Below are 20,448 nucleotides of genomic sequence, written 5' to 3'. Positions count from 1 at the left end.
CAATCAATAGGTCCAATGCTACAGTACTATTTAATCATAGAAACTAAAGGCATATCATCACTGAAAAAAGAAAAAAAAATAAGGAAGAACTTTAAAGCAACACTAAAATATAGCCAATAAAAATACACAATAAATTTCCTTCAAAGATCTGAGAATAAATTAAGCTGTCATATTAAAAAAATGCTTCATATAAATATATTAATTCCTTTACAATATGTTTCATGCTATCAAACGAATCGAAGATTGGTTACATTATTCTGAGTAATCGTTGATTTAAATTATTCATATCGTCAGTCGGGTATCAAAAGGTCGTATCACTATAACTACAAATTTTCAGAAGAGCAAAAAACACCTCACAACTTTTTCATTTCCTCTCTGATAACTGTAAAACAAAAATAGATTGATATGCATTGATTTTACATATCAATACATTTTTGTTTTATGGTTATCAGAGGGAAAATAAAAAAGTTGTGAGGTTTTTTATTTACTCTTCTGAAAATTTACAATTATAGAGATACAACCTTTTGATACCCGACTGACGAGATATAAACACTTTCTTTTTTCCTTAAATTTAAGTTCCTCTAAAATATCGGAATGGTCTCCACACCACACTTAGAAAATTATCTGACACCCACCCCCAGTTCTGGCTCATTACTTCTACCTTTCAAATGTAGCAGTTCAGTTTTCAAATGTAGCATTCTCAGAATTTTCATTTTTTTTAATCGCGAGAAGCATCCTTGCTATCTAATGTCAAATATAAGGACTGCGATTATTACTCTTATGTTGTTATTCTTTTGCCCTCTTATTAACAAAATTTCATTTCTAATTTCTGCGCTTTAACGAAGGCAACGGACTGATTTGATATGAATAATTTTCGTTCATTACCTCGTCTGCTATGTTTGGGATATTCTGGGTCATAAATACGAAAAACAAGCAAACAGAAAAAACAGCTGTCTGAATATACAGTTAAAAACGACCAATGCACTCGACATGTGTACCTGGCATCATAAATCATTCTTATATGCTAGTTCTTCAGAAAATATCTCACTTTCTAGAATGGAAATATATACTTTGTTACCAAAAGACGTTCTTTTCATCTTGTAACTATGGTGGACATAAATAATTCTTTTACCCTTTAGAGGATTCTCTTTTTTTTCCAAGGAGAGCCTGAAAAAAAAAAATCCGCAAATCCAAACCCCAGATCAAAACCCTTGCTGCGCCACAATATGGTATTAAGATAGAAATAAAGATTACTGGCTTTCACCAATGTCTGTTACAACAGAGTCTGAGTGATCACTGCAACCGTTCATTTGACGCAAATCCTTTGCAAATATCTCTTCTTCAAAGCTTTCATTTACAATATTTTGGCTTTGTCCTTTTTCATTTACATAGAAATCCGAATTTTCAGTCGGCTCTTCGTCCATATTAGTTTCAAATTCAATCATTCCATTTTCTGACAACGCATCTTGTACGTTGTGTTGCTCTTCGTCAACATTATTCTCAGATTTAATCAATCTATTTTCTTGCAACATATCCGCTTGGTTTTTTGACTCTTCGTTAATATTACTCTCAGACGTAACCATTGAATATTCTGACAACATATCCTCTTGGCTGTCTGGCGTTTCGTACGCAAAAGTTTCAGATTTGACCATTCTATTTTCAGCCAACATATCCTGTTGGTATTTTGGCTCTTCATCAACATTTCTTTCCGATTTAATCATCCCATTTTCGGATGACACAACCGACTTGTCAAGTCTAATTGTAATTTTAATTGGTGGTCTATCTCCTTCGCTTGAACTTTCTCCTTCCGCAGTTGTCATATCAAAGCAGTCCATTGCTGTCATTTCTGAGCCTACCATTGCTGTCGTGTCTGAGCTTTCCATAGATGACAGTTCTATAATAAGAAAAAATTAACATCCTACTATATAACTGGTTAAGTTCGTCTATGAGTAGATAAACATATGATATCATTACCTAGAGTTGCATCGGTGAAGGCTGAAGGCTCAGCAGAGCAGTGGGAGATAAAGGCGTACAAGAAAAGAGAAAGAAAGAGGGTAAAACTATATGACTGACAACAATAACACAATAATGAATAAAAATTCAAAACAATTTGATAGTGTAACTCAACTCGTTAAGACGGAAAAATTCATTTTTTTTTTCTATTAAACAATCCCTCCTTTTTTTAGAGAGGGAAATTTATCCTAAGAAACAACAACTATTGTTTAACGACCACCCCAAGAAGTTCGAAGTGGCAAAAATACAAATAAAAATTTTTTTTTGCCATGTGGCAAAAATACAAATAAAAAAAATCTGTTTTTTCAAATCTCAAGCTATAGTCGGAATATACCAACTCACTTCCATACCACATTGTCTGTTGAACCAAACAAACATGTTCGGTACGGACCGCCTCGTTGCGGTTGTTAACGAAAATAGAAAGAGTAACTATTTACAAAACTATTCGAAAAAAACAACACAAATGAAAGCGCTTCAGAAATCCCTCAGTATACCCATTTTTGTACTTTTCTGTAAAAAACAGCTATCATATGATTGTTGACCGTTCTTATGAAGTTTACAGGGTCAAGTAGCAGAAAGGTCTTGGTAATTAGATAATTACCAGGTACACCCGCATATAGTAGTTTCAACAGACACGACATATTCTTACACAATACTATTTCGCACCATAGTTGCGGCATGCGCGGCAACCTAGCAAAGAACGAACTCTAATCTAGCTAATAGTAACCGAAAATTTTAAAACGTGCTTTAAAAAACTGTCAAGTGAGGAAGAATTGCCATTTGACGCAGATTGCGGAATGGTAAATATTATTTCGATGAATGTTAAATGAAAAACTTTATTTTGAAGACAAATTTAAGGGAATTTCGAAAAACAGCCTGAAACCCCACAAAAATGGTGTCAGGTCGAAATGAAAACTGCATCATTGGAATCCACAAAGTCGAAAACTCCCTAAAAGAGAATTACAGTCCCCCGTCTTGAGCAACAAGAAAAATTACTTTTTCGTATGAGAAACAGTAATGCGTCTCACCTACTCATCAACAAAATGTTGATATTAAAACTTTCTTTATTCATGTCTTTTTCTACTAACAAAAACTATGATATATTTCTGTGAATAAAATTGCTAGACTGAGATAGTCAGTTTTAAGTAATAAATTTATGGTGGATGTTGCTCTAATTTAAAGTTAACATGATAAGGCTTTTAACTTGACATTGTTTGATGGGTTTCTGCATTAAATTGATATGAGTACATTGCAGAAATTTCCCAAGTATGATATTACAACACATCCGGGACTTAATGTTTTTCTGTGCTTAGATGAACTAAATTCGAATTCGTTTGATGACCAACATATTCCAATAGTTGTTAAAGCACTCTAAAGGTAGCCGATTTCCTTTCATGGCTACATTGAACCAACTCCACCAGGGCATTTTCCTGGTATGTTGCTTTCAACCTTCACAGGAACGTTATCCTACTTCTCATCGTAGAATGGTCTTAAAACCATTAGCTGGAACTACGAAACTACAACCAAAGTCAGGAACTAATTTTTGTCTTTTAATTTCAAGAGCCTATATCTCGAAAGTGACTCTTCCGAACTTGATCAGCTTTAACAATTGTTTGCATTATCTATTTAAAGCTTTGCATTGTGTATTTAATCCATTTCAATTTCAAATTTAATTTGTATTATCTATCAAAACAATAAAGTCTTTTCTGAGAACGATAAAAAGTATTAGACAGATTTTATTTAATACTTATTCACAGACAATGTTTCCTTTCAAACAAGTCAGCAGCATTGTCCAACACAAGGATCAGAGGAAAACCGTATTTTAAAATGTGGAGTAAACCTTCTATTTTAATATAAATACGGATTACTTTTTTTTGCTGATCGTTATGACAACCTACTGATCTATCTACCGTTAAAAAATATTAAGCTAAGAAAGCATAATGAAAGTGGTCAATCCTGCAAATACAGTTCAATTATTGGCTACCCAGCCTTTTTTATGGAACTGTAATTCAATTACAACTACAGTGTTCATTTATTTTCTGATTAGAATTATATAATACTTACAGAGAAGCACATTTTAAGATATACACATCTCAAAAACACAGGTTACAACAAATCTGTGAGGTAACTCATATCAAATGGTAAAACTCAAAGCTTACCAAATATGCTTAATTACCAACCTCTCAACAACGGTGGCAGATGAGGCAGGGTTGATGTCTTTATCTGTTGTCTTTGCGGCGATGCTACAAGCGTAAATCGTCAGTAGGCGAGGACTACAATTAATTGAAACAAAAACCACGAGGGCACTTCACTGGCAGTGACCAACGCATGTTTTCAGGGGATATTGTTCCTCCCTCTGTTAATCAGTCTCTGGGGATCGAAATAGATCATGGAATGGAAACTGTTTCTTCTTTTTCATGTTTACTGTAGCATCCTACTCCAATAAATCAATAAGTATTGTTGCTAGGAAGGAATTCCCATAAATTTTGCAAACTGAAATTTGTGTTTCATGTCTAGAGGTTTATCTAACATTTCAGCCCCTTTTCATCTGACAGCAATCTTTTGACCATGATGACGCCATCTACCTTGTTCTCATTTCATTATGTAGATATTCCTAATTTTCTATTTGCTATTAACAGTTTGACGATCAGACATGCACGAAGACACATAAAGTTAACCAAAACGAACACATTGACAATTTATGCGTTTTACTGAGACTTAATACTTTTCCGCGTTGTGTTTAAATTTCTATAATGGTCATAGAGGATTTAAACATAAAAAATTCGAATAAGTTTAAATATTAAGTTACTCCGCTTCAAGTAGCTTGGACTTTTTTTAAATACCGGTTGAGGCTTAAATAAAAAGGAAAAAAAAAAGAAATATTAGAGAACATAAGAAAAAAAAAGAATATATGGTGATTTAACAGAAATCGACGAGAAAAGCTACAAAATATCTTCTTTGATAACCATTTGAATTCAAAACATAGAAAATACCCGCCTGCTCAGCACCGCAATATTCCCCCTAAATAGACCTCTTTCATCCGTTAGTAAGTATACTTTCCAACTGCATTTTTGTTGGCCCACTTTGAAGCAATAAATAAGCCAAAATAATTCTTCAATATAAAGGCATATAAATTTTAGTTTCCCTAAACATTTTTTTTCAGCCGCAAACCGCAGCACTCACACTTTGAGACATAAGATGCAACATAAGAGAAGACGGAGGCGGTTTCAGATTATGTTAAAAAAAGAAAGAAAAAAAAAAGATTGACATGAGGATAATGAATTCTGGTCACCCCCAAAATAATCTCCAAATCTTTAAAATCCCCCCCCCCAAAAAAAAAGAAAACGAAAAAAAAATTAACAGAGGTAACATACCAGTTCTGTGTTTTGACATATGCACAGTGACGTCAACGTTTTTCGAAACGTAGACACCACAGAGTTCGCACTGCCAGGATCGCTTCAGTTTCGATGTGCTTGGGGTATAATGTGATTTTTTGTGTTTCTTCAAACTCCACGCGTCTCTTGCTTGATGATCACAAATGTCACAAATGTGCTTCTTCAAAGCAGAATTTTCATCTTTAAAATATTAAGTAATTTTATCAGTAAAATAATATAGACAAAGGTCTTAGTACAGAGTAAGGGAAAACGATAAAAGAAAAAACTCAAATTTCGTATCTGAGAAAAAAAGAATCAACACCGTCTAGCACTACTCAGCAGAATCCTTAAATTACACATACAAAACCTAAACATTAGAAGTATCTATACATTTATTTTTTACTTGTGCTTTACACTGGACAAAGACAACAGACCCACCTTTTCCAGAAGAGCACAATAGGAACGTTTTAATACAACTTGTAAAATTAAAATACTTTATGAATACTAATCTAGCACTAAATCATCTATAATCGACAAAAAATTCCGTAAAACAAAAATTACACATCCATTCTGAAAATATCTTTTTGAATCCGTTAGAACTTTAAGTGAAATCTAAATTACTACAGTAAAACAATTTTGCACTATTTAAAATTTTCCCCGGTTCCCTTTTTATTCTTGGCTTAGAGATTGCTCCATTAAAAGATATATATTTTATATTTATTTTTTCCTTCAATATATATTTGTGTATTTATTCTTTCTTAGTTTGTAGGTTTGTTCTGGCTCAAAGAAAATAATATTCAGCGATGTGCTGCCAGGGGTTAATATAGCCAAGCCCCGAAAACAGGAGGGAGTAAAAAAGCTTTTCCAAGGGACTTTCGGCTTCAGAAAAATACACTTTAATGCCCTAGTATCAATTTTTCCAGACATTTTAATTGATTTATCAACATTTTCATGAGGGAGGAGGTCTTTGAACCTGCCTTGTAGGGATTACTCCTCTAATTCTAATATGTATATATATATTACTTGGTTCTATTCTACTTTTGTTTATTTTGCAAGATTTGGCTACAATGATAACTCTCTCGTACTAGGAGAAGGGGGGTTGTCTGGACACCAGAAGTTTCTAATCCCCCCATCCACCTGTTTAAAATTTATACAAAATATCTCGGCATTGGACCATCGGGACTTTCGTTTTGACTCCAAATTTGACAACATCTTACACACTCTAAGTCACAGGGTGCCTCTTCGTCCAAAGAGGTTCCCATAGAGCAATTCGATGTTGTTTAGAATTGTAATCATTTTTTTCCTTTTTAAGTTCGAATTCATTTTAAAACTTCTCTATGAAATACTTATAAATTATTAGAGCATTCAAAATATGGACCTGGATGGAATTGATCATTGTGCCTCTTCAGATGATCTCTTCTTGAAAAAGTTTTTTCACAAAGGAAGCACTGAAATCCATGTTTGGACAAAAATTCGCCTGAAACTCCGTGGTTGGCTGAATCCTCAGCTGAATAGGCCATTCCCGATTCCATTGTTCCATGCATGTCTGGACGATCCACTTTTTCAGAAAACTGAGCCCAGTCAACGCCAGTCCAGTCAATTTCTGGAAAAATGAAAACGTCTTCTAAAAATAAGTTGTGATTTGCAAAAAGCAACGGAACTCAATTTTTTGGTTCTTGTTTTCTAACTAAAGCTAACATACATCCTATCAGTTTTACCATATATAGATGGATAGATATACAATTTAGTATATATATAAAAAAAAAAAAAATTGGAACTAAACATACTAACACACTAAAATAAAGACAAATTTGGTACTGGTATCTACGCAGGATTTGTTTTCAAGGGAAGGGGATAAGATTGTCAAAACAACAAACACAGGCATAAATCTTATAAGCCTGACCCCTCCCCCCCCCCCTTCATACATGCCAGGCAGGGCCGTATCCAGGATATCCAGGATTTTCTTCTTTTTTTTTGGGGGGGGGGGGCAAAAGAAATTTGTTCGGGGGGTGGGGGGGGGTACAAAAAAACACATCTCATATTCATTTTTGTTACGTTTTTTACGAGTCGGACAAATATTTCTGAGCCAAACATATTTATTTACTTTTTCCTTTTTTTGTAGGCATAATTTCCAAATATTAACAAAGGTGTTGCTCTACAAGATACAAGAAGAGAAAAGTTTCAGTCCCGTAAATAAGGGTTCTTTAGCTGAGCAAGACCCTTGTACTCTAGCAGAAAAAATTCAACATATTTTAAAAGCCTTTTTTATAACTTTTAAGGAAAGAAAGTTTCTTGATTTTGATCTACAAAGATACTAGGCCTACTTCACACATAGGGGTACGAGTTCAAAAGTTTTTCTCCCGTACATGCAACAGCACATACAGTTAGTACACACTGTAAAATTAGAAAATAATAGATTTAGGGTTGGGACTTTCAACCCTAAATATTTTTTAGATTTCTTTTTCAAAAATAGTTATTGTTACCGATATTCTTGTTTTTATATATTAAATCTTAAAACATATCAAGACGCAATTACTGATAACAAATTTTGTCAAGCACTATATGTAAAAGTAAACTCAATGTTTGTGCTTACCTTTATAAAGATTTGTAAAATTTGAAAATTTCACATCAACATGCTTAAATTTGATAACAGCAAGTTGAATACAAAGAATTAGTTTGTACATAACGATATAATATGATTAAAGTCAACGATTAATTAGCACATAAAATTAATTAGATACAGTAACTTACGTTTATGCACAGTATCACAGTGACGTTTCAAATGGTACAATCGAGTAAACATTGCCTGACAAATTGAACAAGTCCAAACCTCCACTTTTCTTTCATCTACAGATTCAACTTCAGCTTGCAGCATAGACGCCTCTTCTTCTGATACCCCTTCATCAACTTTTAGGCTGATGTTCACTGAAAGAGCATATAAATTTGGCTAAACAATTTATTTCTTTTAAAGGAACTGAAGAAAATTACATCTTGCCACAAGTTCCAAATTGTATCTTAAATGAACGACAACATTCGATATGAAGAGAAAAATTATTTCCGATCTGGTACGAAAAGATTAATAATACTACGAAAGAGAATATTCACATACACAGAGTTATTTTATGAGAATTTTTTTTTTCACTTTTTTCTTTTTTCACGTTTCTTTATTGGGATTCAAATGGAATATTAAATTTTGTGCCATAACGTTAGGTCGTTCTAGTCAGCCGACCATCTAGAACCAAATGAAAAGCAGGTGGTCCCTGAATGGGGTGGGGGGATGTCATGAGGAAAGATTAAAGGGAATTGGGAACTTCTTGGGAGGGTGCCAATAGATTGGGATGGAGGAGGAGGGTGCATAGCTGTTTTGGTTTCAAGTGGCGTAGTGCTGCAGTAAGTTGTTAGTAGAATATATATGAATTGTTTTACTTGAGTAGTTCTACTCTAATATATCTTAACTCTATGCAAACTCATCAGTTAGGTGCGTTCAGGATGCAAGGTTTATTCAAAAGCTGTTGAAATCTGGAACTCTTGAATAAAAAATGACATCACAATTACATATAGCATAGAAACCGCCCTGGTAAAAGTCTGGTAGCATAGTAGCAATGTTACTTGCTAGGTTTCATGGCCTAGTGAAACTTGCTGCCAGATTTTGAAATTTGCTGGCAGATTTGGCAGCTTTTGGAATTCTGTCAAATTCTTCTACTGGCAGCTTTGGAACTTTTTCCATACCTGCATAGAATATCACTGAAATTTTCACACTGACTACAACGGGAAGCCACAATTTAGCAGTCAATATAGGCCATAATTTTTCACTTAGGTGCAATTTTTCAACTTCAACATATTGTGGATGCTGAAAAAGTAATATTGTCGCATCTATGTGGATAGACGAAGAACCTGAAAACAGCAAAATGGTACTACTTGGTCAGTATTTTCAGTGAACGGAATCTTCAGTCCGTTATTTTTTGAAGATGATGATGAACATGACGTAACTGCGAATGAGATGCAGTAAAAATAAAAGTTCAGTCAGTTCATAGTCATAACTAAAATTTATCCCTATTTTAAGCCCATTTCCCTGAAGATTTCAATTGCTTAGTTACAATGCCGTCATTAATTGTTGACATGGCTCTGGCCCTTTCTTAGGAATTCATCGTACTTTATTGCTGCTTCTTCTGACTCAAAAGGACACAATTGGTATGTTTTAACATTTTTTTGAATAAAATCCCATCTGTCTTTATCGCTATGTGGCCCACAGCTAAAGAAAGTTTCTTACGTTTCCAGATTGAAACTTTCTCAGCCTGAAATTTCATGTAATAATAAAACTGTCAATTAGCCACAAGATCTTGTAATTTTACGCTATCATATTTTTTTTTTCCTTTTGAAAATTTGAGTGAGCACCTAACAAAGCCAAAAAAATGACTTTTACAGCAATTTTTGAGTTCTCAAACTACGAAATAAGTCCTATTACGTGTAAAACGACTATGTAACAATGGAAATTTCAAACAATACTTTCCGACACAGTCACGGTCGATAATTGAGTGACATTTTACCTAGCGTACAGTTGTAACAGATCAGACTTTCAATATAGAATCAAACAGAGACGAAGGTTTTTTTTCTTAAAATTAATAGTCCTGTTTAGTTTACATAAAACCTATTCCGTCTGTATCAACTCTAATATTTGATTCAAACAATAAAGAGCTCACGTGTCTCCAGGGGCAAATCTCCAGTTTTTTTATTGGGGGGGGGGGCAAGGGGGTCCATATCTGGATAGTCAAAAGGCATGAGATGTATAATATTTTTTTTTCACATCATTGGGGGACTGCCCCCCCCCCTTGCCACCCCCAAACGACGCCCCTGCGTGTCTCACCCAAGGGTCCAAAACAAACCACTTTTGGCTCTCAAATCATCCGCACTGAAAAACATAGAATGATTTCAACAAGGTGCGACACGTCCACCATTTGTGAAATGTATACAGTAATTGACTATTTTCGTTTTTTTAGGGCAATCACATTGCAATCTTAACAACTTTAAATAATTAGCATTCATGGGCGTAGGCAGCATATTGTCTAGGGGGGGGGGGGCAGATATTGTCTAAGGGGGGGCAGATATTGTCTAGGGGGGCAGATATTGTCGAGGGGGGGCAGTCGATAGTGTGATGGAGTTTTATCAACTGCTTTTTCCAAACCATCTGCTTTTTCAGCCATATCTAATGTAAATTTGAAGGTCTAGGGGGGGCAGATGCCCCCCTTCCCTACGCCCATGTTAGCATTTAAACATTAAGGACCATTTCCTATTGAATCCTTAAGCAGCCATGAACCCTACTTAGCTCTAACCGTGTATTATAATTTGACCAAAGTAAGACAAGGGTGGAATGTGCGTATGGTTTGCAGAGGAAAGGGCCTGAAGTAGGAGCCTACACACTGTTGCCCATATTTTGAAAGATCTAAATAGTTCCTTCTGAACCATTTCACTGACATCCTACCCTTAAACACCAACTTTGGCGGGATTTTATCACAAATAGTGAAATATACAGGTAATTCACTTCGGTTTTGAATTCGAAGAGAATTTGCAAACTGGGGAGGAACGGAAGGACCTCACTTTGGGCCTTAAATGACTGATCGAAAATCCTTCTAACGAATAATTTCAGCAAGGTTCACCTATTCAAATTTCTATTGAATTTATCTATGAGGTCTCATTGTTATGCAGATGGGGCATGCGCACTGTTTACCAATGGAGAGGTGAGACAGAGCCTAGGCCCGGTTGGCCAAACGGTTAAGAGATGGAGCATACGCACTATTGATACGAGGGTCAAAGCCAGATTATAAGCACTGCTTATCAACGGGTCTGATGGGGATTGTATGCACTGCTGACCAAAGGGGGGTCGGAGACGGCGTATACACACCATTGACTGAAGGATTCCCGAATGATTGTGAGTTAAAAGGGTTAACAAACTCGGATATTAAAAAATTTGTGTGGAGGGGGAAGGGCCACAATTCCGGCTCTCCAGTGATACAGACTGGAAATTCTTGTATGACTGATAAGAATAAGGCGTAACATACGTGCCGTTGAACATAGTGGGTCTGACACGGAGCGTGGATAGGGCTGAACAAAGTGGTGGGGTCCTCAGTTTTGATCCAACGGGTTTGAACACAGAGCGTTTACATGGCTGACCAAAGCGGATTGGTGACAGGGGATAGGTAAACAACCAAATGAGGTTCGAAACGGAGCATACGCATCATAGACAACAGGTTCTCGAGTGATTTTAATTCAAAAGAGGTACAACCCACTTATGTTTGCAAATACAGGCGGGTAGAAGGTGATATATCCAGATTTGAACTAATGTGCCAATAAAGCTTCTGTTTTACACGGGCTATTTGTAAATTTGTAGGACCAGCTCTGGGGCCTTATTTATTATGTCACCCTCCTCCCCTAACCCAGAAACATTTTTCGGATCTTTTGGCAGTTCTGGTTACGAATGTATCTCGGAACTTTCATCTTACGCCATTTTGGGACAAGGGAGGCCCACGGAGCAGTGATGGGGTGGCAGGCTGCCTTCCAAAAGGTTTCGAATCTTAAAAAGAGCACTAGAAATAAGGACTTGCTATCAAGTGAGCCCTATCCTAACTTTCAAAGATAATTTGTACTATATAATAAACACTAGAAAAACACATGGAAGACACATCGCTCTTTACTAACTCAATGCTATTGCGTGGACAACGATATCGAGGCCTGTCTGTTACAATCCTTTTTCTCACTATTACATGCAGTACCGACGAAATAAGATCTTTATATGGTCAATAAATCCACAGAATTTCAGCATTTGATTAACCACAGTTCGTGGTAACGAACTGTAAGTAAGGAGCGACCCGGCCCAATAGTAACTGACACTCCAAGAGTTTTGAAACCAATAGATGCATCAAAAGAATCAGATTTTTATGCTGATTTCAAATATATAAGTTTCATCAAGTTTAGTCTTGCTCATCAAAAGTTACGCTCCTGAGAAAATTTGCCTTATTTTCGAAGAAAGGAGGAAACACCCCTTAAACGTCAAAGAAATTTAATGAAAATCACACCATACGATTCGGCGTATCAGAGAACCATATTATAGAAGTTTCAAGCTCCTATCTGCAAAAATGAGGAGTTTTGTAATTTTGCCAGAAGAAAGATCACGGATGCGTGTTTATTTTTTTTTTTTTTTCATGGGTGATCGTGTCGACCCAGTGGTCCTAGAAAATCGCGGAAGGCTCATTCAAACTTAAAAGTTAAAAATTAAAATTAAAAGTTCTAGTGCTCTTTTCATGTGACCAAAAAATATAGGACAACTAAGCCCCCTCCCACACTCATTTTTCCCCCAAAGTCACCGAATCAAAATTTTAAGATAGGTATTTTGTTCAGCATGATCGAAAAATACAATAACTATGTCTTCGAGGATGAATTAATCCCCCACAGTCCCCGGGGGAAGGTCTGCAAGTTCTAAACTTTGCCCAATGTTTACATATAGTATTGGTTATTGGGAAGTATACAGAAGTTTTCAGGGATGATTTTTCTGGTAGTTGGGGGGATTGGTCTTTCCATGTAGGAAGTTTTCATGGGGGAAGGGACATTGCTATGAAGGGGGCGCCGGATTTCCCACCATTAAAAAAAAAAAAAAAAAAAACGACAGAAATTAAATAAAAAAAACAATGTTTTCAACTGAAAGTAAGGAGCAACTTTAAAACTTGAAACCAACAGAAATTATTGCGTATATGATTGGGTTCGCCCCCTAGTCATTACCTTGCTCTTTACGATAAAGTTTTTTTTTGTACTTTCATCAGGGTTATTTATTCTAATTAACGGCCTTTGTGATTAAGAGGTCATTCTTAAAGAATTGGAGCAAAATTTGGAATTTAGCTTAAAGAGCGAGGTATTGACTAGGTGGCAAGCCCCTAATATACGTAATAAAAATTTACGAATATAGAAGTTCGTTGCGTAAGTTAATTCGCAAATTACGTCAGATCAAAATTTCGAGAAAGCCATTAAGCCAAAAAAAAAAAAAGTAAAATCAATACGCAAATTTCGTTTTAATTATTCATGTACGGCGAGCCAAAATCAAAGCTACATTAATTCAAAAACGTTCCGAATTCAATAAAAAACAACAAGTTTTTTCACTGAAAGTAAGGAGCGACATTAAAACTTAAAACGAACAGAAATCATTCCGTATATGAAAGGGGCTTTCCCCTCCTAAACGCCTCACTCTTTAGGCTAAAGTTTGAATCTGTCTCACAACTTTATTTTTTAAAACAATAAAAAACTTTAGCGTAAAGAGCGAGGCGTTGAGGAGGGAACAGCCCCTTTCGTATACGGAATAATTTCTGTTCGTTATAAGTTTTAATGTCGCTCCTTACTTTCAGTTAAAAAAAACTTGTTTTTTTTTAGTTTACTTTATTAATAGATTGCTATAGAAATGAGTGATGGTTGGAAGAATTATCATTTTACCGTTTCACCTTACATAACATAACTGTAAGTTGTCATTTAGCCACAAATTAAGCAAGGCAGTCGAAGAAAGTTGAGTCTATAGTTACCCCCGATGTATCTAGCATCGCCTTTGGACCGCTTTCTTATAAATTCCAGAAACTTTCAATTGGATTAAAGTTATGGGAATTTTCTAGCTACAGTTGACAATCAGGTCTATAGTAATTTTGGAACTCTGTGAAGCCTTTTTTTGCAGTCTTAAATGTGGCTGGGTCTCTCGCTAAACCAATCACCAAATTCCTTTTCTCTACAACAGTTATATATGTGTAAAAGAGATATTGGCGGGCCGAAGCAAACCCCACACCTCACTGTTACAACTGACTTTACCACTAGTCAGTTTTAAAGGCTATATACATTATTCTGATGTTGCCAGTTATCATGACGCCCTACTATAATAAAGGCAAAGCGGAATAATGATACTAATTTTATGTGGTAGAGCTACTTTTTTTCTAGTCGCTTTTAAAGATTTTTGTCGGCACTGTACATTCAATTATGTCGACACTGTATATTTAATTAAACCACAATGTGGCTTCAGAATAAAATTTCCTTAAATTGATATCTGATGCTGAAGGGAAGGGAATCTCTAAGAAAATAATAAATATTTTCACAACCCCCACCAAATTCTTGGAAAATTCTCCATTCCTCTCTGCGGTTAGAAATAGCATATTGGACGCACGGGGTATGGCGTGGGGATTTTAACCCCTCCTTGAAATCAACGGTTGGATCATTTAGGCATAACGAAAATGGTATGCATAAACACCACGGAAAGTTTTCGAAATAAGAGAAAAAACAGTATTTTTAAGATATTGGTACACCACTGGCAAATGTAGTTCAATCTGTTATGAAAAGTAGATAATATTTTTAATTGCATTAAATGGCCGTATTTACTTAACTCAATCCTGAGAATAATCATAAAAATTGAAATAACCCACAGAAAATTAATTATTACTACAATCAAACGTAGTTTTCAAATACGAGTTTCAACGAACAATAACACAAGTAGTGACAAGGCTGATACCGAAATAATACAACATTCAATTTTTCTTGCTTGTATTCCCAAAAAAGGCGTCACATCAAGTTTCGTCAAATAAAACAAAGAAGAACTAAAAAGTGCAGCACATAAAGAAAAACAAAAAATTAGCTATACAAGTAAGAAAACACCTACCCAGTGACTCTGTGTGCTTGTCTATGACATGCTGCCTCCAATCAGCACGCTTTTTATAAATCTCGCCACATTCTGAACAATGAAATTCACCTTTGGGGGCTGTACATAACATTTTCCTTTGATTATGGCGAATCAATTTCGATTTGTCGTTAAATATAAGTCCGCACAAAAGGCACGGATACTCCAAGCATTTTTGAGAGGTACGCTCAACATATGCCATCCCTTCTCGTGCTTTCGCTTGCTCCTCTGTTAAAAATAAATAAATATAATAATTAAGATGAGAGTAAATTACAAAGGCATGTATTTCAATTAACCTATTTCCAAAATTTAAATTCACTAAGTGTTGAATAAATCATAATGAAAAAATACACAAAAAATACATGATTTTATTTAATTTCCGTTGCAGTGAACAATCTGTAAACAATCCGATTATGAACAACCATGTTCATAATCGTAGTTATGCTTAGATGGATTTTGTAGAACAAGGGCTCGATAAAAATCTACAGGTCCCTTTACGAGAGCCGAAGGTCTGAGCTGCTAAACAAAGCGAGGCCCCCCGGTTCAGAAACCTTTTGAAAACACGCATTAACCTAACTTATCAAATCCAGAACTGTCTTACGAACACGTACACTAGAGTGGGAGTCTTGGGGCCCATCTCAACCCGAAATATCATTACTTTTTCGATTCTACTTATAATTCCTTTAATTCTTTATACAACACGTCGCTCGAATATGACGTTTTTTGTGTAACTATTTGAGTTTTTAAAAGGTAAGGAAAGACATTTCCTGCCCGAAAAGCTGAAACTCTCCAAAACCTGTGGCAACACTGGCAAGCCTTGTTTCTTATTAACGAATAAAGATCTACTTTGTTTCTTATAGTAGAAGTAAATATGGTCTTTGTTTCTTCGTTAAGTTCATATGAAATCGTTAGAGTTGAATTTAACTGCCCATGTTATGTGTATCCTGCTGAGCCGGGGAGGGTTTACGATTTATTCATTGATTGTATATATTTGTACATAAAAGAGAAATGGAAAAGTGTACGTTTGAATGAACCTAATAACTACAAAGTTAAAAATTATGTTTTTTGTTTTCTTTACATAGTTCCCGAGATAAACCAAAACCGAGTGAGGCGTTGGCTCACTCCTGGATAGGTGATCCATCCTTCAATTTACACAATTTAAAAACATACTTTTTTTGTTAAATAGTTTTGTATATCGGCTAAACCCAAGTAAGAAGCTGGCAACTCCCTGAAGTTGCCAACAGGCATTTCCCCCGGGCGCTGGCAAGCCTAGCTACGCTCCTAGTGGCGCATGTTAGGATATGTCAAAAATTGAAGGGAGACTTAGGTTTACTACTTTGGAAAAAAATAAAACGACCCCCCCCCTAATTTTGTGACTAAATAGACGTGCTATTTCCCATTTTATTTTGTATCTAGGGATCCTAATATTGAGAAAAAAGCTAAAAAAGAAGGAGGTATGACTTTGACACTTCCAAATGACATACCCTACAAAATCTAGACCCTTCACAGCAAACTTAATGAAAGTTCTTAAGAATGAAGTATAATTTGCAGCAGAAATCGTGGCTGAAATACACTTCAGTCAAAATTTTACAAGAATTGAAAGATAAACATATTCCTCAATTACCAATACAATTAATTCCTATCTTTGATGTCAGAATTGAATTTTGCTAAATCCGAAATGCATTCTATTTCATCAAATTTTAAGAATCGCAGGGCTTCTTCTTCTTCGATCCCCATTTACCTCCATGCACTTTATAAGCATACTTTCTAACAAAACAGCTGATGAATAAGTCTCTCTCGTAATGTTTTTTTTTTAATTTACAAATGGTTTTCAGACTTCTTGTAGGTATGATAGTCTTTAGGGAGCTCCAAAATAATGTGGGAGGTTAAGGTCTGTGGCATTTTGCATCCATCGAAAGTCGGTCTCGAGATTGCCTTTGGCCACCAAAAATCCCTTTCAGCCAATGCCAGAATGAATTTGAGCTGCGGAGGATTGCTCTGTCATAGTAGAACCAGAACACCATTATAAGCGACCCTGCTAGCGCTTTCATTTCGAAATGGAGGTGATTTTCACTTACGATTGATTACCTTTCATTAGAAATCAAGCTCATATGAAATTTCGTTAAATTAAATTGCTTCGCAGCTGGCAAGGCCGACTGCAACAATAGTCATGACGTTTAAATAGGAAGGATGGACAGCATATTGTCATCTGACTATACTGCCATACTAAGGATAAAATACGGTTTGAAACCCGAACTTGGTGAATAACCATTTTTAAATGCCGTCGAAATTGAACTTTACTTTTAATGCGTGCATCGTTAACAGTTTTCACAAGTGCCGTCTCCTAGTTATGTTTTTTCACGGACGTGTTAATTTACAGTAGACTACAGACGATTTCTGTTTTGGCATACTGTTCCTTACCCCTTCCCTTTCAAACCACAAACAGAAGCTTCTTAAGGTTTGAAGTCTTCGAAGCATTTAACACAATAGATAAAACAATGTATTTTGGTTTTATTACTTAATGCCATTATTACAACTATTCTTGCTAGACACATGGTCCTGTTTAGATCCTCCCCTCTTATATTACGCTCTCTATATTATCTTGTATATATTCACGTAAGAAATCTATGATTTTTTCCTGATTTTAAGAGGTATGTTCTAGGATAGCCGACCCCTTCACATTTCTACACACACAAAAAAAAAAAAAAAAAAAAAAAAACAACAATAACTGAGTTTTACAATTGACAAAGCCGGATCTCTTAATCTATAGATGGGGCCGTTGGTTTCTGAATGAAAAAGTTAAAATTCGACTGAAAAACTATTATTTAATTCAACAGTCTAAAGATATAAAATTGTTTTCAAACACTGAAATTTGACAACACCAAATATTCGTCACTCCATTTTGGAAGCCTGCATCCGGGCATTTTTTTTCTGGACTTGAACACCTCGCTCTTTACGCTAAAGTTTTTATTGTTTAAAAAAAGAGTTGTGAGAAAGTCAAACTTTAGCGTAAAGAGCGAGGCGTTGAGGAGGGCACAGCCTCTTTCATATACGGAATAATTTCTGTTCGTTTTAAGATTTAATGTCGCTCCTTACTTTCAGTTTAAAAAACTTTTTTTTTATTTAAAGGCTGCGAAAGCGGGGGTTTGGGGGGTGACAGCCCCCCAACTGTGCCTCCTAATCTCTGTACGTTTTAAGGTTCGACCTTGTAACTCATCCTCTTTAACTCTTTAGAAAACGTAGTTTTTTTCAAATAATTTCTGCACGTTTTTGTACAGTTTATTACTTATTATTGCTTGACTAACTGTTAGCTGGTCGTGTCAGGAGTTAAAGTTGGGGGGCTGCCGCCCCCCAAACCCCGCGCTCTTGAACATTCTTGTGTTAAGGCTTTTAATTCCTGAATACTCAAATCACGTCGTACAGGGTGCCTCCTAATCCCTGTACGTTTTAAGGTTCGAACTTGTGACTCAGCCTCTTTAACAGCCTCCCCAACTGTGCCTCCTAATCCCTGTACGTTTTAAGGTTCGACCTTGTAACTCAGCCTCTTTAACTCTTTAGAAAACGTAGTTTTTTTCAAATAATTTCTGCACGTTTTTGTACAGTTTATTACTTATTATTGCTTGACTAACTGTTAGCTGATCGTGTCAGGAGTTAAAGTTGGGGGCTGCCGCCCCCAAACCCCCGCTCTTGAACATTCTTGTGTTAAGGCTTTTAATTCCTGAATACTCAAATCACGTCGTACAGGGTGCCTCCTAATCCCTGTACGTTTTAAGGTTCGAACTTGTGACTCAGCCTCTTTAACAGCCCCCCCAACTGTGCCTCCTAATCCCTGTACGTTTTAAGGTTCGACCTTTTAACTCAGCCTCTTTAACTCTTCAAAAAACGTAGTTTTGTTCAAATAATTTCTGCACGTTTTTGTACTGTTTATTACTTATTATTGCTTGACTAACTGTTAGCTGGTCGTGTCAGGAGTTAAAGTTGGGGGGCTGCCGCCTCCCAAACCCCCTGCTCTTGAAGATTCTTGTGTTAAGGCTTTTTATTCCTGAATACTCAAATCACGTCGTACAGGGTGCCTCCTAATCCCTGTACGTTTTAAGGTTAGAACTTGTGACTCAGCCTCTTTAACAGCCCCCCAACTGTGCCTCCTAATCCCTGTACGTTTTAAGGGTTGACCTTGTAACTCAGCCTCTTTAACTCTTTAGAAAACGTAGTTTTTTTAAAATAATAAACAAAACAAGGTTATAAATTATTTTTTATTTAAATTTACGCGCATATATTTTAAAAAAAAAGCATGTCTAAACGGTTTTTGTGTATTATTTTTAAAAAAATAAGGTTTTTCGTAAATGTAAATTCGGGGGATAATTTTTTCGGTCTGAAAATATCAAAAGGCCCTAACAGGTCGAATTCTGCTTCGAATGAGTCCTCATTCAACCGGATCCGTTGCCAACTGTGGGCTGTAGGCGTGGATAAGAAAAAAAAAAGACATGATCATGAATTTTAAGTGGCTATATTTGGTTTTTTGAAAACAGGGAATGAGTGATCGGATTGAGCTGAAATTTCGAGGATAAGCTCCCGGGCCCTAGGAAACCTTAACCTCTAAATTTCAGCCCAATCGGACAACGTTAAAGGGGGCTGTGGTGGGAGGGTCCAAACTTCCGGCCCAGTTTACCCCATGAAGATAAAGTCGGAGGAGGATGAAGTTTTGCAAGTTTCTTAGTTTGAGCTTGGGCTACAAAATGCGATTACCGCCGTCTCTCTGCGACCTCTAGGACCTGAAATCGCTTAACATTGTGGTGGGTTGCCACTTTATAGAGGCACAAGTGTGCCTCCTTGACCAACGCAAATAATTAGTTACAGTCAAGGCCGTACCCAGGATTTTTTTTTCGGAGGGGATTTTAATGAATTTTTTTTTTGGGGGGGGAGGGGGGATTAAACAAAAAAAAACCCAAAAACGCATACAAAATTTGTTTATCTCCATTTTGTTACGTTTTTACGAGTCAGACAAACATTTTGGGGGGGGGGGGGGGGGCAAACCCCCTAACCCCCCCCGGATACGGCCTTGGTTACAGTAATGATAAAATTATCTTACTGTCAGCTGAAAAACAGCTCAAATTGAAGAAGCATAAAGTACCAATACGTTTTCTTGTGTTTTGACTTGTTTACGGCAGCCGGTGAAACAAAACGTCTTCAAAATCAAGTGCGTACTGACCCAGTCGACCAGGTTTGAGTCTAGCAAAATTTCAAGGCCATATCCAGGGGGAGGGGTTACTCGGTTTGACCCCCCCCCCCCCCGAAATTTTTGACCGAGTCGAAAATTAGTCTAAAAAATACCTGTAAAGAAAAAACCTTACCAGAAAAAAAAATATGCTC

At 36.2% G+C, this 20,448-nt stretch overlaps 1 protein-coding gene across 3 annotated transcripts in view; it reads right to left on the bottom strand.

Annotated features, from left to right (window-relative positions):
* Positions 1 to 478: 478 nt before the first annotated feature.
* LOC148950419 (uncharacterized) overlaps positions 479 to 20,448 on the bottom strand; it is an 86,336-nt gene continuing 66,366 nt past the window's right edge. For all 3 annotated transcript variants that reach the window (XM_089091597.1, XM_089091599.1, XM_089091598.1), the window contains 5 exons: positions 15,061 to 15,306; positions 8,139 to 8,312; positions 6,766 to 6,990; positions 5,388 to 5,588; positions 479 to 1,894 (listed from right to left, as the gene is read on the bottom strand). In XM_089091597.1, coding sequence (XP_088947723.1) covers positions 1,251 to 1,894; positions 5,388 to 5,588; positions 6,766 to 6,990; positions 8,139 to 8,312; positions 15,061 to 15,306 — 1,490 coding nt within the window. In that variant the 3' untranslated portion in view covers positions 479 to 1,250. The remainder of the gene's footprint in view (positions 1,895 to 5,387; positions 5,589 to 6,765; positions 6,991 to 8,138; positions 8,313 to 15,060; positions 15,307 to 20,448) is intronic.

The sequence above is a fragment of the Artemia sp. Qi Xiang Cuo genome, chromosome 7 (assembly GCF_049724085.1).
Source record: "Artemia sp. Qi Xiang Cuo chromosome 7, ASM4972408v1, whole genome shotgun sequence".
Classification (NCBI taxonomy): domain Eukaryota; kingdom Metazoa; phylum Arthropoda; class Branchiopoda; order Anostraca; family Artemiidae; genus Artemia; species Artemia sp. Qi Xiang Cuo.
Note: the sequence above shows the minus strand (reverse complement) of the source record. Positions and strands in the feature narration are given on the sequence as shown.